This window comes from Protomyctophum bolini, assembly GCF_963924005.1.
Source record: "Protomyctophum bolini genome assembly, chromosome: 1".
In the NCBI taxonomy this organism is placed as follows: domain Eukaryota; kingdom Metazoa; phylum Chordata; class Actinopteri; order Myctophiformes; family Myctophidae; genus Protomyctophum; species Protomyctophum bolini.
In genome coordinates, this window is record NC_137862.1 from 56,859,093 (window position 1) to 56,876,592 (window position 17,500).

Below are 17,500 nucleotides of genomic sequence, written 5' to 3' on the forward strand. Positions count from 1 at the left end.
CTGTCTCCCACCCTCCCTCCCTCCCTCCCTCCCTCCCTCCCTCCCTCCCTCCATCCCTCCCTCCCTCCCTCCCTCCCACCCTCCCTCCCTCCATCCATCCCTCCCTCCCTCCCACCCTCCATCCCTCCCTCCCTCCCTCCCTCCCGTATACAGACTCAGGTCTAGAGCCCTCCACCTCCTATGAGTACAGAGTGAGGGGTTGGAACGGCTTCGGTGAGGTGTCCAGTGACGTGAGCACGGTGACCACCGGCGAGGACAGACCGTGGGGCGTGTCCCCGCCCCGGTGGAGCCGCGTGGGGGACAGAGACGACATCGTCCAGCTACGGTGGACGGCTCCGGCCAGGCCCAACGGTACGTTCGTTCAGATCAACTCAAACAGAACAGACACACTGGCCCCTTTTCCACCAAAAGAACTTCGGTTCAGAACCAGTGCCGTTCCGAACCTTGGTGCTTTTTGCGAACCGGTCGCAAACCGGCTGCATTTCCACCAGATTGACGGCCGGTTCATTTGGTGGCGCTATTATACCTGAACACAAAATGTTGAAAAGGAGAAGGATCCGTCATGCCCGCAGACGCCCCGAGGGTGTTGCACAACACAAACCGATGTAAACAGTATCCACAACGTTGTGATGTCAAGGTTACAAGTTATTATAACGCCCTGCAAGTCTCAGCTGGATTAAAATACTGTAAACTTATTTTTGTTCAAAGATGGTTGGTCGCATCGAATATCTGTTGCGTGTGTCACTGTGTCTGCGACCTCCCAAGTTCCAACACACTGACAAGTTCCAACCTACTGACACACCCACTTATATCGTCTTGGTTCACAAAGCGTTGCGTGCAATTACAAAGCTGAACCACCGTTCTGTGGTTCACATTGGGAACGAACGTTTATGGTTCGGAAACCAACTCATTTTCAGTGGAAACACTCTGAACTGGTTCAATATTTGGCGGGAAGAAAGAACCGAACCGGTTCAACCCCGATGGAAAAGGGGCCACTGTGTATTTCAGTCACGCTTGAAACATTCACGTGGAAAAACTGTCCAATTTATTGAGACTGATTGAGAGTTGAGAGAGAGTTGGTTTTGAGGATGTGGTTATCAAATCATAATGCTGGGGTGGAGAGGAGAGGGTGATGAAATGTGTGCAAAAAATGTTTTACTCTTAAGTCTCATACATACTCAAGTTTTTTGGTGATAGCTTATCACCTAAAACGGTGATAAGAGTTGAGGCCATCATACTCGCGGTGATTTCATTTAAGCAATATTACACGAGAGGGTGTGGGTTAACGTGATTATTGACACGACAGGGATGCGGTCAGGAACGAGACGGAGTCGAGTTCCGCAAGCATCACTGAAGTGGCAATAATCACGTTAACCCACACCCTCTCGTGTAATATTGCAATTCTACCACAGGTTACCCTTAAAACAAAGAAAATCGCTGAAAGAATATATTTTTTTAATGACAGATGTAGTCACTACGACCACAAATGTCCCAATAAACTAGCTAGCCTAGCCACCGAGTTTGCTAGCGCTCTGGGAGAACAGAGCGGCTGAATTCTTTGTTTTGATTAGGTGGTGGTGTGTGGTGGTTTAACCACCGGCTAGAAGTCTGTTTCAACCAATCAAATTGCTTCCTCGAAACGACCTGTGGTAGAATAAGGATTGGCCCAACTTCTAGACCAATCAGTGAACAGGGTGATATAGCTCCAGAGTGAAAAGACTTGTCTGATAGTAAAAACAATCCTGGTCACTAAACTGCCTCCCCCTGGCCAGCCGGGGCGCCTGATGGAGGGGAAAGGAACTGGTTGGAATAACGTGTTCCTTCCACGCGCTATACGTCTAACCAGGGAAACTCCTCCCTGTCAGGTGTAAAGGAGCAACTTGGACACTCAGGCATGAAGGAAGCATGAGTTCAAGTCCGTTGCTCTCCCCAGGTTGGTGGAGGTTGTGTAGAGCCCAGGATCACATTAGATGATTGACACAGGGGTGAAAAATGGGTTACAAAATCGTGGGATAAAAAATATATATAAAAAAAAAGAGACAGCTGTCTCCTGGGTGTCTCCTGTGTCTTCCTGTGTGTCGCATGACTCGCAATGCCTTTTCAATGGGAGTCGCGTGGTTTGACGAGACAAGCTTGCTCCATGGAAGGGGAGGAGGGCAGAAGACAGCCAGGGAGCAAGCGTTTGTCTCGTCAAACCACCAATCCAATCCAATCCAATTTTATTTATAGAGCACGTTTAAAACAACAAAGTTGACCAAAGTGCTGTACAATTAGGCAAAGCAAAACATAATACAATACAATACAGTAATAAAAACATAATAATAAAATCAAACAATCAAGAGTACACATTATTCACGGTTTAAAAGCCAGGGAATAGAAATGAGTTTTAAGATGTGTTTTAAAAACAGGTAGTGTTGGAGCCAGCCTGACGTGGCTAGGAAGCTGGTTCCACAGTTTCGGAGCAATTACTGAGAAGGCTCGGTGCCCTCTTCTCACACACCTTGCCTTGGGGATGACAAGGAGCATTTGATCTGCTGACCTCAGTGACCTAGAGGGAGCATAGGGTTTTAGGAGATCGGAGACATAAACTGGCGCTGATCCATTTAAAGATTTAAAAACAAACAATAAAATCTTAAAATGGATTCTAAAACGTACTGGGAGCCAATGGAGTGCAGCTAAAATGGGAGTGATGTGTTCATATTTCCGGGTTCCTGTTAAAAGACGTGCGGCAGCATTTTGAACAAGTTGAAGGCGGGAGAGGGAGGCTTGGGTGATGCCGGCATAGAGGGCATTACAATAGTCAAGGCGAGTTGTAATAAAAGCATGTATCACTCGCTCTAGGTCCTTAAAAGATAAAACTGATTTGATTTGTGATAAAAGCCTTAAATGATAAAAACTAGATCTGACCACAGCATTTATTTGTTTATCAAGTTTAAAAGCATTATCTATTTTAACTCCTAAATTGGAGACCATGGGAACCACAAAGGGTTGAAGTGGGCCTAGGTCTAAGGGAGGAGTGTTGATGACACTTGGTCCGAACATTATCACCTCAGTTTTGCTTTCATTTATATTTAAGAAATTTAGGGCCATCCAGGCTTTAATATCTTTTAAACAGTCAAGGAGAGGGGATAGGGGGCTGTTGCTATCTCTATTTAGGGGCATGTATATTTGGGAGTCATCTGCGTAAAGGTGATAGGAGATTCCGTGTTTTTTTAAGATGAGTCCTAGGGGGAGAAGATATAGCGAAAACAGGATGGGGCCAATAATTGAACCTTGGGGTACTCCAGATGACAGGGGGGCGGAAGAAGATGTATGATGACCAAATTTAACTGAGAAGGATCTATTGCATAGGTATGATTTGAACCAGTCTAGGGCGGTATCCCTGATACCTACACTGTGCTCCAGGCGTGATATTAAAATATTATAATCTAATGTGTCAAAAGCAGCAGTTAAATCTAAGAGTAAAAGAATTACAGTGTCACCATTATCTGTGGAAATGAAAAGATCATTAAAAACTTTGAGCAGTGCCGACTCGGTGCTATGGAAAGCTTTAAAACCAGATTGAAAAGTTTCAAGGATGTTGTGCTCATTTAAAAAAGTCTGTAACTGTAAAAGTGCTGTTTTTTCTAAAAGTTTTGAAATAAATGGAAGCTTAGAAATGGGTCGGTAGTTGGATAGAACAGAGGTGTCCAGGTTGGCTTTTTTGATTAGGGGTTCCACAACTGCTACTTTAAAATGTGCTGGTACAACTCCTGTTGTAAGACTGCTGTTTATTATGTTATGGACTGAAGGTCCAATAGTCCCCCAGACCTCCTTGAATAAGCGGGTGGGGATGGCATCTAACGGGCAGGACGAGGGTTTAATTTTTGCAACAATGTCACTGAGAGCTAAGAGCGACACAGGTTCAAAATGATTAAAAACAGGAGCGTGAGTATTAACCGACGTATTAACAGACGTCGGGGGGTCGAGAACAGGGGGTGGAAAGAGGGCTCTGATAGAGGCTATTTTATCTATGAAAAATGAGAGAAAACTTTCGCATACCTCCGGGGAGGCTTCCAAACATGTAGATAAGGGAGGATTTAACAATACTTCAATGGTTTTAAATAATACTCGTGGTTTATCAGCATTAGTTGAAATAATATCAGAGAAATATTTGGTTTTTTCAGCCTTGACGGTAATTTGGTACATTTTCCAACAGGTTTTGAGGGTGTCATATGATGCTTGGAGCTTGTCACTTTTCCACCTGCGCTCCGCCTTTCGACATTCTCGTCTGGCGGCGCGAGTGGTGTCATTGAGCCAAGGCTCAGCCTTAAGTCGGGGGCGCATGACTTTTAAGGGCGCCACGGAATCAAGGGCGCTGGTACAGGCGGACAAGAAGGCAGATGTTAATTGCTCAGTGTTCTGCTGACCCTCTGAAATTACAGGTTGAGCTGTGCTCGTGAAAACTGAGCTAAAATGGACAGGAGTGGAGGGTTTGAGCATACGACAGTGACGAATAGGAACACATGGTTTTAAAATATTACAGGGTAATAGAAAATCGAATAAGACAGGCATATGATCAGATAGAACAGTACCACACACTTGGACATTTGAGATGGTCAGATTACACGATAAAACAAGGTCTAAAATATGACCCCGCTCATGCGTGGGTTCAGTAACATGTTGAATAAAATTAAAAGCATCAAGAGTGTCCATAAATTCTTTAGCTAGGGGCTTTGAGACACAGCAAAATGTATGTAAATTCATATCACCAACCGTCAGAAGTCTATTGTATTTAATTACAACACCGGAAAGGAACTCTGAGAACTCCATAATAAAGTCTTTGTCATATTTAGGTGGGCGGTAAATTACTGCACATAGGACAGGGTTTGAGCGACCCAGCTCAAACAGGCTTAGTTCGAAGGACGAGAAGGAAGGTGATGATAAAGGTTTATAATATAAACAATTTCTAAAAATAGTTGCTATTCCTCCACCACGGCCAGTGGTCCTGGGAGAGTTAATTACTGTACAGTCAGGGGGTACCAGTTCAGTGAGGGCCACGGACTCGCCCAGGTGTAGCCAGGTTTCTGTTACAAAGAGAATGTCCAGTGTTTTCGAGGTAAATAGATCCTTCAAGATAAACGACTTTTTATTTATTGACCTCGCATTAATTAATGCACATTTTGTTAATACTGTGTCTAAAACAGGGACATCAGGTACGGAGGACACCCGGGGCAAAGGCTTAAGATTCAATTGGTTTAGACCCCTGGAGATGTGGATGGCTGAACAGCTGCTTATTCTATTGATCACAACAGGGATCAGTGATGGGTGCTCTATGAGTGTGTGTGGGGGGGTGCAACTGGGCGTATCTGATGTGGGTAGTAGTGGTCATACAGACGAGAGGTGGTGGGAGATGTTACTTGCTAGGATTCTTTTCCCTTCATTATTGGGGTGCACTAAGTCCCTGTAAAGTGATGGGTTCTTCCAAAAGCTGTCAAAGTTAGTGATATAGCCATGGCCGCAGGCTTGACAGAAATTTTGCAGCCACCTATCTGCGCAAATAACACGGCTGAAATTTTCTGGGCCTCGAAAGAGAGTGGGGATTAATCCTAAAAATATGACGGATTTATTCAGGTTATCAAGCGCGTCTGCCAGGGCCTCATAGTCAGTCCACATCTTAAAGGCTTGGCGCTGCTTGATATCATTTATGCCCACGTTGATCAAGACTGTGTGAGCGGAGGGGTGACGTTGGAGAATGTCTGGAATGTGGGGGATCAGATCAATAATCTTGGCACCGGAAAAAGAATAAGTAATACAATTCGAGATAGATACCCCTCGAATCACGGAATCACCTAAGAGAATGTAATCAGGAGGAGGGGTAAAACAGTGGGGGTGTGTGTTATCTGGGGAGATCGATGCAGCTGATCTCGTATGGAGTGACAGGGAGTGGGACGCAGCTGGATATGATGAGTGTGGTGGTGGGGGACGGGGACGGGGAGGGGGAGGGGGCTCTTTACTAGGAGCAGCGCTGATCACTTTACCTCGCGCTGGGTGGATAATCGATAGGGAAGTGTTTGGTATGGGTTTACTAGGTGAACGACGACAGGGTCGTTTACCTGCACGACCCCCGTCAAGCCTGGGCTTGGGAGTCGAGGTGAGAGAGCAGGTAGAGCCAGAGGAGTCCGGGAAGTTTCGCTTCGCTGGTCGGGGCATCGAGTCTGTGCACTGTGCGTTCCTTGGAGTCGGAGTAGCCGTGGTCGATAGCTCCTGGAGCGGAGTGAAAGCATTGGAGCACGGGAACATGTCTACTATGCTCCAGGCCTCCGACCCCGATGGGTCATAGAGAGGGAACCCCCGATTATTTCCCTTGACCGCCGAGGACCAGGAGTCGGCGCGGATGGGTCCCGGTATACGCCCGCCGGTACTCGCAGCACTGCACCCCGGCATAGAGGCTGCCACGGCGGACACCCGGGATACAGCGCCGGCACCCGGGGTTTCTAGGGATTTCAACCGGCCTTGGAGGAGCGATTTTCGCAGGAGGAGGTCTTTCACCAAGTTTGTAATGGAGCGGAGCTCATTTTTGATACCTCCTATTTCCTCCATCCTGGGAGGCATATTTGTGTGGAGTGTGGCGACAGAGCTGAGGGTCCAGTAACCAGTCACTCTAGTGGAAAAACCACGACTGGGACTATCGCCCACAGCAACTGGAAGCGGTGAGTGCACTCCAGTAGAACACCAAGAAGTGTGTAGGTGACGATTAAACTAAAAGTTTGCTAAAACGTTAGCGTCAAGGCTAAAGACGAGCCACAGCCAACTAGCTTTTTAACTGGCATCTGGGTTAAAGGCAAACCAAAACCAAAACCAAAACCACGTCACTAGTCCCGTTGGAAATGCATCGCGAGGCCGTGCGACGCACAGGAAGACACAGGGGATGTGTCTCTTATGTGTCAGGCGCCTTAACCCTCTAAGACCCAGCGTTGCTTTATAGCAACAAGTTATATTTTAATTAATTACTTAATTATTATTTTTTTTTTCTGTTCTTTTTTCACCTAAACGTCATCAGTGATGTTCATTGCAATACCATTTCAATGCCATTGGTCATGATATTTGCATATAACATTGGGAACTATTTCCTGGGCCTGGCGTCGTCATGAAAGGGGGCGGGACTGCGACGCTCTATAGCAGGGGTGGGCAATTCTTTTTCCCAAGGGGCCAAATGAGAAACAGAAAATATTTTGGAGGGCCGGGCCAAAAGGCTGAACTTAATTATGCATGATATCAATTTTATTTCTATATAAATAGCAGTAAATGGCATTGTTTTGCAAAGCAATGGTAAACTAAATGTGAAACATTTGACTCAAATTATAGGCAGAGTGACTATTTTACATCATGATGATGTTAAGAGCACCCCTCACTTCACATGGGTGTGATTTTTTTACTTTCTACTTGCAGGCTTGAAACGTTTCCTTTCCCAGTTGAAAACTATGTTTTTGTTTAAGTTACAAGTCCTGTAAATACTAGCATTTTCTTTTAACAATGAGAACATTAGAGGTAGCTCTCTTAATAGTTCCATTCGAAGGACACTGGAGGTGCCACTTTCACAACCCATGGTGCGCTGCTTACTATCGAGAGATGAGTGTTAAGTCACAACCATTAAACAACGACGTTCTGAAAACAATAATAAGCCAACCAGTAATGGTATTGTTGAGACTTGGCAGCCTGGCAGGCGCTGTATGTTGATGTGTGCACGTTAGTTCTGCCAGATTTACTTTGTGGTTCAACGGTACGTCGATCGACTCGTGTGCCGAAAACAGACGATCAACAAGCTCACGGCGCATCGCCCAAGCTTTCTGAATTTCAGAAGCATGCCACATTCTGGGCGCAACAACGCCATACGGCAGCATCTTAAAACATCTTAACTTTATTGGCGAGGCGGGTTAAATAAAGCAATGAAGCATAATGGGATTTAACTTGTCCTCCTGCAAGGAAGTTTGGTAATCAAAGCATGCGCCTGCGCCTACCGTGTTGTGGAGCTGCACGCTATTTGCATTCACCGACGTAGTCAACAATAAATCCAAAAAGCCCAACATTTTCGCATATGAGGGGGGTGAAGGAAGAAAGACAGGTTAATCACACGCAATTCACGTGCACAGTTGACGTGCAGATTGCGTGCACTGTGAGAATACATGGGCTTCAAAATAAAAGCAATGCGGTTTTAGTCCACCCATAAGGTAATTAGAAAGTATGTTTTATTTTCGGATTATCAAGTAATCTTTCACGGGCCGGTCAGAGTCAGCCGGCCTTTCACGGGCCGGTCAGAGTCAGCCGGCGGGCCGTATTTGGCCCGCGGGCCGTACAATGCCCAGGTCTGCTCTATAGCGACGCAGCTGCTTTAACCGTGTTTGATTCCATTCACTCACAGGGGTCATCACTCACTACGTGGTCCTCCGTGACGGACGGGAGCGTTACCGCGGCAACGAGTACGGGTTCACGGACGTGGGCGGGATCGGACCCTTCCAGGAGTTCCGGTACCGGCTCAGAGCCTGTAACCAGGCCGGATGCGCCGACAGTGCACAGGTATACCAGAGATGCTGTGTTTTGCTGTGCGTGCGTGGGTGCATGCGTGCGTGCGTGACCAACAAGGTCTATTAGACTATGTTTTTGTCCGTTCCTTCTGTGTGCATGTCCATCTGTGAGCAGCTCATCTCCGCCAACGAAGAGAATCTCTGCACCAGATTATTTTTTGTTCCAGTTATATAGCAACACCAGGAGGCAGATTTCTCTTTTATATCAGGCCTATAGTCCTATAGAGATTTTGTCCAAATCTGTGGAACTTTGCACGCACAGTCCCAATTGGAAGAAATTGGAAGAAATGCCACCCTACATTTTCCAAATCAGTTCATGGTAACAGGCTAGCTAGATTCACCCTTTTGGCCTGTAATATAACTCTCGAACTTATATAGCTCATGCAATCAAGATCCTTTTATCCCCTGGATGCCCTAGGATCCTCACTCTCCATATGGGCCCGCCAGACATTTATTTGTGCCAGATTATATTTTAGTCTGCCTTTTTTTTGTGTGTTTTCTTCAAAACACTGCTACATTGCTATAGTGCTATAAACCGCTCCTACACTTTTTGTCGACAACTCACACACAACCTCTCTCTCTCTCTCTCTCTCTCTCTCTCTCTCTCCAAGGCTGTGTAATATTTTGCTGAGCCTACCTGATGTTTGTGATAACGGCCCGTAATAGCTCCCCCCCCCCCCCCCATGCTATCTCTCTATACTGTAGCCATGCCGATATCAACACAACAATTAATTTTTTGCAGCTTAGACGTGATTCTTTCTCTCTTCGGAGCTCAGGGGAGGCGGTTTGTACATGCTAATACTACAGAGGGCCGGATGAATGAACGGGGCGTGTTTAAGATAATTAAGGACGTGTGGTTGGTTGATGGGTTGGTGGGTGGATGGGTGGATGGGTGGATGGATGGATGGATGGATGGATGGGTGGATGGGTGGTTGATGGGTGGATGGGTGGATGGGTGGGTGGGTGGATGGATGGGTGGATGGGTGGGTGGATGGATGGATGGATGGGTGGATGGGTGGGTGGGTGGATGGGTGGATGGGTGGGTGGATGCTTTCTGTATTTTCTAATGACTGAATCTTTAGTTTCTTCTAACTTCACTGTGTTCAGCCATGCATTGCGGTATACACACACATACACACAAGCACACACGCACAGACACAAGCAGTGCACACACGCACACACACGCACGCACACGCACACACACACACACACACGCACGCACGCACGCACGCACGCACACACACACACACACACACACACACACAGCAGAGTGGTGAGAGTGAGTGAGTTGTATTAGTTTGTACAACAGTGAAAATTGGCCAAACAGTCCCAATTACGTGCTAACCTGAGCTAACCCGATACACCACTGCAATTACCTGGAGCGCACGCACGCGCACACACACACACACACACACACACACACACACACACACACACACACACACACACACACACACACACACACGCGCGCGCTACTGCTACAACAGCTGATGTAATCTGTTTGGTCACTTAGTGTGCGACAAAGTGCGATATGTCCTCCCTCCTCTTCCAATAGCCCTATACCTCTGTTCTCCCTCCCCTCCATTTGTCTGCTATCATTCTCTCCGTCCTCTCCTCCCCTCCCCCCTCCCTCCCCCTCTCCTCTGCGCCCCCCCTCCCCCCTCTCCTCCCCTCTTCTCTCTTTCTCCTGCCCTGTTCTCCAATCCTAACAACAACACTGTGTCTTTCCCAACACCTTCCATGAATCCGTGTCTGTTATATCAGAATGGTTCTCAAGGTTAGGGTCTGTGGAACCCCAGGGGTCCTGTATAGGGCATAGGGGTCATCAACGTTATAAAAAATATCTGGAATAGATCTTGGAATATAGACGTAGACCTATTTGACAGTGCAGCAACCAATAATGGCCTTCCTTGAGGCATTTAACGAGCGCTGACGACCATCAGCTGGCCACAGACATGCATGCAGCCTCTGCAGTGCTCTATAGGTGAAAGGGTTTCATTTGTATCCCAAAAAGCTCTTGAATAATGATGGAATATGTTTGGGGATTACTGCGATAATGATAAGCGCACATATATATATAACACATAATCATAATTCACGTTTTTGGAAGAAAAAAATATATATATATTTTGCGGACCCCCTGGCTTATGTGTCATGGACCCCCCCCCCTGTGCAAGTTGTAGGGTTTTTCCCATGGGCGGACCTCAGCAAAATTATAAACCGTTTAACCCATTTTGGTGTTATTTTGTAGTGCGGTTTGGAAGCTTTACACCGCTCCAGGTGGTTCGGTCAAGAACAACAAAGCACTTGGGTTGAGGGTTTTACAGAAGAACGTAGAGTTGTACAGAAAGAATGTGTGTGTGGTTCTGCAAACACACAAAAGACATAAACATAACATTACAATAATTTACATCAACAAAATACAACTGACTAAACATACAAACATCACCTGCCTAAAACATGCACACATTTCCAAACCCTAGGCTTGTGTGCTAAGTGTGCTGTGCTGATTGCAGGGTGGATACAGGTGCTCACTAATTTAGAATACAGCAGTGATAGGCTAAGGTCAATTTGCCCTCTGCCAGCCAACAGTTCTTAATTGAGGAGGCCAGCATGACCTCAGCTCAGTACTTGAGTATATTTGAGCTGGCCTTTTTCACAACTGTCCTTCCAAAAGACAACAAAAAGAAGAACAAACGCAAAATACAAGAGGTGACCAGTGGCAGTACGGCTTCTTAGCCCCGCATTCAGACTAAAGCCAGTAATTTAATTTACTGGCTCCCAAATATAATTTTGGATTGTGCAATTTCACAAAATCTATCTTAGTTTGAATGTAATTCTGCTCAATGCCAGAATATACTTGGCATGTGCTCCACAATTCCTGCACGCCCCCAACAACAACCCGCCCTTGAATATACCGATTGCGTTTAAGGAATGCAGAACTTATTCTTTCAGCGGGATGATAACGCGTCCTATAACAGAGACTTTCTTCTATATAACGTCGCACTTCTACGCTCTTCTCTTTCCTCCTCTCTCTTCTATGGTGTGAATGTGATAGGCCTGTGTGCTTTTTGTGTCGAGTGTGAGTGTGTGTGTGCGCGTGCTCGCACGCCCGTGCGTGCTGACATGTGCCGTAGCAGTGTGCTAATAGCTTAGCTGTCTCTGGACAGGTGTGGGAAGTGTTAGTGACAGTCTATTAAGGCAGGATATCCCTGTTGCCGTTAGCAGCAGATTGCTGTGGGATTCTGTGTCCTAATTCAGACGGCGTCCACACAATCTCTACAGCACCCTCATATAGTACCACAACTCTTACACTGAACCAACAACGCTACACACAACACCATATAGGACTGTACAACAGCACTCGACTCAACCGTGTGTTACCCACCTATCATAGTTTACCTATGAGTTTTAAGGATAGCTTGTTTGGCAATCGCTTACACACACACACACAACACAAACCAAGGAGTGTATGCATATATTTAAAGAAGGAGAGGGTCACAGTAAACATCCTACCTTCTTCCTCCACACTGCACTGGGAGTAAAACTGCAGTCACGTTGTAATAAGCTCCTATAGATCTGCTATTTTCATTAGTTTGGGTCCTATGTCCAAAACGTCTAATTGGGTGTATTTGGGTCTATTTGGGCCTCGGGGTCTAAAAATGTTAGGAACCACTGGTTTATACTACACTGTGGATAAAGATACAAAAATGTATCTGACCAGATTGGACAAACCTCACCATCAAATCGATCTCCCCATTCTGGGTGGGAACCCCTTTTGGTCTTTTAAGCATTATGTTATACTTTAGCTTTTGAAAAATAGTAGATCTACAAGCTACAATCGTGAAAATGTGGCGCAAACCTTTGAATATATTCTTTCAGAAAACGATTTTTTTTAACTCAAATCTTTGCTTCTGGAAGGTCCCCGGAACAACATATTTTCAGGCCGATTATATTATCGGGGGTCCTTGACGTGAAAATGTTTGAGAACCACTGACACATAGAAACATGGGATTCTCAGCAATCTGTCAGGATTTAGAAGGCATTTGTAGAATTTGTCCGTCTGTCTTCATGTGTCCATATAATGTCCGTGTGTCTCCAGGTGGTAGCGGTGACAGTCCAGGGCATCCCAGAAGGGGTGCGGTCTCCCATGGTGACAGCATTAAGCCCCTCCTCCCTCCTTGTGACCTGGCCTGAACCAATCGGGAGCAGCGGAATGGTCCAGCGGTACGTCCTCACGGAGACTGGAACGGGAACCAATTACACTCTGGATGCTGGAACCACAAACCACACTGTCACAGGTAAGGCACACACGCACGCGCACACACACACACACACACACGCACACACACACACACTCTCAAGCTATACTTTAGCTATTGAAAAATAGCAGATCTACAAGCTCAAATAGGCTCAAATATATTCTTTCAGAGCGAACCTTTTTAACTCAAATCTTTGCTTTATATGGGTGGGGTCCCTGGAACTACATATTTTCAGATGGGGTTCCGTGGCCAAATACAGATCATTCTGAGGATCCTTTTTTAAATATTTTTTTTTTATCCCACGATTTTGTAACCCATTTTTCACCCCTGTGTCAATCATCTAATGTGATCCTGGGCTCTACACACCCTCCACCAACCTAGTCCCCATATATGGGGGACAAGGGGAGAGCAACGGACTTGAACTCATGCTTCCTTCATGCCTGAGTGTCCAAGTTGCTCCTTCTGGGGATCCTTGAGATGAAAAAGGTTGAGCACTGCACTAAGATACAAGAAACATATGTTTTTCAGAAAACTTTCAGGATTTAGAAGGTTCTTTTTTGTTATAGAATCGGCCTCAGTCCTAAAATTGGTTCGTATATAACCAAATGCTTGTGGCAGTTCAAATATAGGATTATTTTTGGGTGGTCGTGGCCCCCGGGACCCCTTTGCTCTGTCTAGAGCAGTGGGTGGGGGGTCCCATGGGTGGTCCCCCCATGCAGCTAAATGATGGAGAGTTGGTAACCAGATGGACCCTCATACGTGTATATCTTTAACCCATTCTGACCTGAGATCAGATTCTAAAAATGGGTTAACTCTTGACAATAAGAGAATGTAAAACAACTGTTATTTTGATCAATGTTTGCCTGTTATGTCTCCTATATGGTATATACCAACATCAGTATACAGCATGGATAATATGCAACGATGACTGAGGTCTGAGAGGCTATAAATCTCATCATATGAGGGTCCGTGGCTCAAATGCAGAAAAAATAATGGGTCTTGATATAGGAAAATGGTTGAAAACCCATGCACTGCTCTAGAGTGATGTCATGGATCAGGGACTGGCAGGCAGTGGTCAGTGTGGAAGCAATCACACACACACACACACACACACACACACACACACACACACACACACACACACACACACACACACACACACACATACACACACACACACACACACACACACAGGAGGAGTGACAATGAGGGATGTTAAAGTGTGTTGGGTTGACAGTGAACAGTCGTGTCACATTTCAGCGCTCTCTCTGTGCAGCTGGAACTGACCCAGGATCTGCCTTCACCGGTAGCCAATAAACTGTCCCCATGAGGCTTGTGGTTGGCTTGTATGGTCAGAGTGTGTGTGTGTGTGTGTGTGTGTGTGTGTGCGTGCGCGTGCGTGTGCGTGTGCGTGTGCGTGTGCGTGTGTGTGTGTGTGTGTGTGCGTGTGCGTGTGTGTGAGAGATAGCAGCATTGTTCCTCCTCCAGAACTTTTCTAGAATATCCAGTTTGGCATTGTTTTTGGCAGATTTATTTTATTTTATCATTTATCATTTTGTCATAGTCTCTTGAATAGTTTTCATTTAGTCACATTTTAGTCACCTGGAATGTTTTAGTGTTTATAGTCTAGTTTTAGTCGACTAAATATCCTAATATTTTAGTCCACTAAATCTACAGTTGATTTAGTCGAGCAAAATGTATTTTGGCGGGCCTCGACGCCGTCGTAGTGACGGCAATTTTACTCGCTGAAAATAGCTGATCTACAAGCCCACAATAATGTTATTATTATTATTATTTAGTTTTCGGTAGAAGACGAACATTTTTCATCTTATTGACTGCAAGCTCTAACCTATATCGTTAGCCTGCTCACACATGGTGCAGAGAGTGAGGTCTGTTTTTAACCCTGCTACTTTGTTTAACATTATTAATACTTAATGTTTTGTAATTGTAAAATGGCGGTTTGTAATTGCTCTGGTGTCAATGTTTTTCCTTAAGCTATAGCCAAAAACAAATGTCCACTATTCTATTCTGCGGCGGTTTGTAAAATGCTCAACAAAAAAGTAGTCTCTGTGACACATCTATAGGGGCCACAATCTGCTTTCAGCGATGTTCCTAGAAGCTTTGTCATTGGTCGGAAAACAAAATAACCCGGTCGAAATGACAAACCAATCAGGAAGTAGACAGGCAAATGGACCACTGGCAAGGCTTCTGTATGTCGAGTTGTCGACAATCGACATATTATTGCTTATAGAGCGTCGCAGTCCCGTCCCCTTTCAGAACTTAGATTGCATTTGATACAGACATAAGTGCATTGTATGTAGTCATAGCACGTCATAGTACTAATGTATATCATAGTAGTATAGATGTATAGCTTATATGTATAGTTTCATTATAGATATTCCACTGTTACTTTCTTAGCTTACGCATGTTTCATGATAAATGTTTTTATGTGATGTGTTCCCCATGCTTTTTGTTCTTGCTTAATGTAAGTCGCTCTGGATTAAGAGCGTCTGCTAAATGCCTAAATTGTAAATTGTAAATTGTAGAACGACGAGTGGCCCAGGAAATGATTCTCTATTCATTTTCTCCATATAGGCTTATCAAAACGTATTTATTTAAAGACCTTTTTAAGCGTCGTACGAAGCCAACTCGAGTCGTGACAAATCATGACAACAAACACAATATTTTGGACCAAACAAATAATTACTAAGAAGAAAAACAACAAAAAAAGTGTTGTAACCTGCCGTTTTTTTCCTACTTTCTAATTCTTTGTTTGGTCCAAAACATTGTGTTTATTGTCACGATTTGTCACGATCCGAGTTGGCTTTGTCCGCGGCGTAAGCGTCTTTAAATAAATATACTTTTTGAAAAGCCTATATGGAGAAAATGAATGGAGGATCATTTCCTGGGCCACTCGCTGTTCTGAAAGGGGGAGGGACACGCTCTATAGCAGCTTTAGTGTCTAATCTATATCGTACATTTGTGCCGGTAATGGTTGTTAGCACATTCGGCAAGTCACCGCGATACGTCACCGACCCAAGACAGACACAAGTTGTGTTGAATGTGTGAACGCAGCCCAGTAAAGGGCATATGTTCGACCCCACCCGTTCACCCCAGTACACCCCCTCCTGGTGCTGCGGCCATCTTGGAAAACTAAACACAATACAAACAATTGGAGAGGACCTTATTGTTGCGTAATGGAACCATGACGCTTAATGTGTTTTACAATGCCACAAGTGGTATATAGCTATAGGTTATATACATGTGCATGCTACTGTATATTATAAAACACAACGTAAATGCCTCATCGTTGTAATATATTATGGCAAAAAAGGCACGGTGGCTGTACCACGAGCCTATCAGGGTGTGTGATTATGTTTCTGTTTAGTTTGTTCATTGCATGGCTCTCACAATCAGACACAGAATGATTGCATACACATGCGCGCACGTGTGCGTGTGCATGTTTTTGTGTGTGCGTGTGCGTGTGCGTGCACGTGCGTTTCCTTTCCCTGTCCGGTGTTATTCTAATGAATTGCCACCAGATAAATCTAATCCATTATTAGCAGTGATTTCAAACCACCACTTACACCTACGCCTGGAGCATTAGAGAGGGGGAGGGAGGGAGGGCAGGGGAGAGAAGGATGGAGAGAGAGAAGGAGGGAGGGAGGGTAGGGGAGAGAAGGATGGAGAGAGAGAGGAGGAGGGAGAGAGAGGGAGAGAGAGGGAGAGGGGAATGTAAGAAGTAAAAGAAAAGAAACAGAAACAGACTGAAACAACAGACAGAAAGAGAGACGGAGACGTCGTAGACACAGAAGGAGAGGGAGGAGAGAGAGAGAGAGAGAGAGAGACAGAGTGAGAGAGGAGAAGATGGATGGATGGATCTAAGTGTTTTCACTGAAATATGAGCAGAAATAATTGCCTCACAACTCCCCATCCTTAATGTTTAATATGCCATTATTCATCTTCCCTGGCTGGCACTCCTCTGTTAAACTGGTCCTTCTATAGAACGGCTCCCACTGCTCCCAGTCGGCCCACTACTGGTCCACTCGTCCTACTGGTCCACTCGTCCCATTCCAGCTTATAGCAGAACCATGGACCCACTGGTCCACTCGTCCTACTGGTCCACTTGTCCCGCAGCTGTGGAGCCATGGACCCACTGGTCCACTCGTCCTACTCCACCAGTAGAACCATGGACCACCAGTAGAACCATGGACCACCAGTAGAACCATGGACCACCAGTATAGAACCATGGACCAATGGGGATGTTGGCTTCCAATAGCGCTGCTTATGTTCATCGGATTGATCTCCCGTTGCGACCTGCAGGCAGCGTTGTCTAAAACGGTGACGTGCGTTCCTGTGTTCTGTTCCTATATAATACTTCCAGACTGGAGATTTGGAAAGTGTTTTGATTAAAGGAAAGTAAAGGAAAGGTACTATGTTTACCCAGGGTAACTGGACTAAGCTCAAGAACTTGTTTACAGCCAGGCCCTGCTCATGGAACATTTAATGGTCCAAGGGCACTTCAGCGGTGGTAATTTTAACGTGCCGGTCTGGGGATACGAACTAGCGACCTTTCCGATATCAAGACCGCTCCGCAAACCGTTCGGCCACCGCTGCCTCAAGCTAAGCATAATGTTGAAAAATATATCTTGACATGTTGGGGAGTGATTTGTA

General features: G+C 45.5%; 1 protein-coding gene across 1 annotated transcript in view; it reads left to right on the forward strand.

Annotated features, from left to right (window-relative positions):
* The window catches only part of ush2a (Usher syndrome 2A (autosomal recessive, mild)), a gene marked incomplete at both ends in the record, with an annotated part of 314,802 nt that overhangs the window by 223,048 nt on the left and 74,254 nt on the right, over positions 1-17,500 (forward strand). Inside the window, 3 exon segments of the mRNA XM_080771896.1 lie at positions 154-351; positions 8,402-8,556; positions 12,667-12,865. Coding sequence (XP_080628022.1) covers positions 154-351; positions 8,402-8,556; positions 12,667-12,865 — 552 coding nt within the window.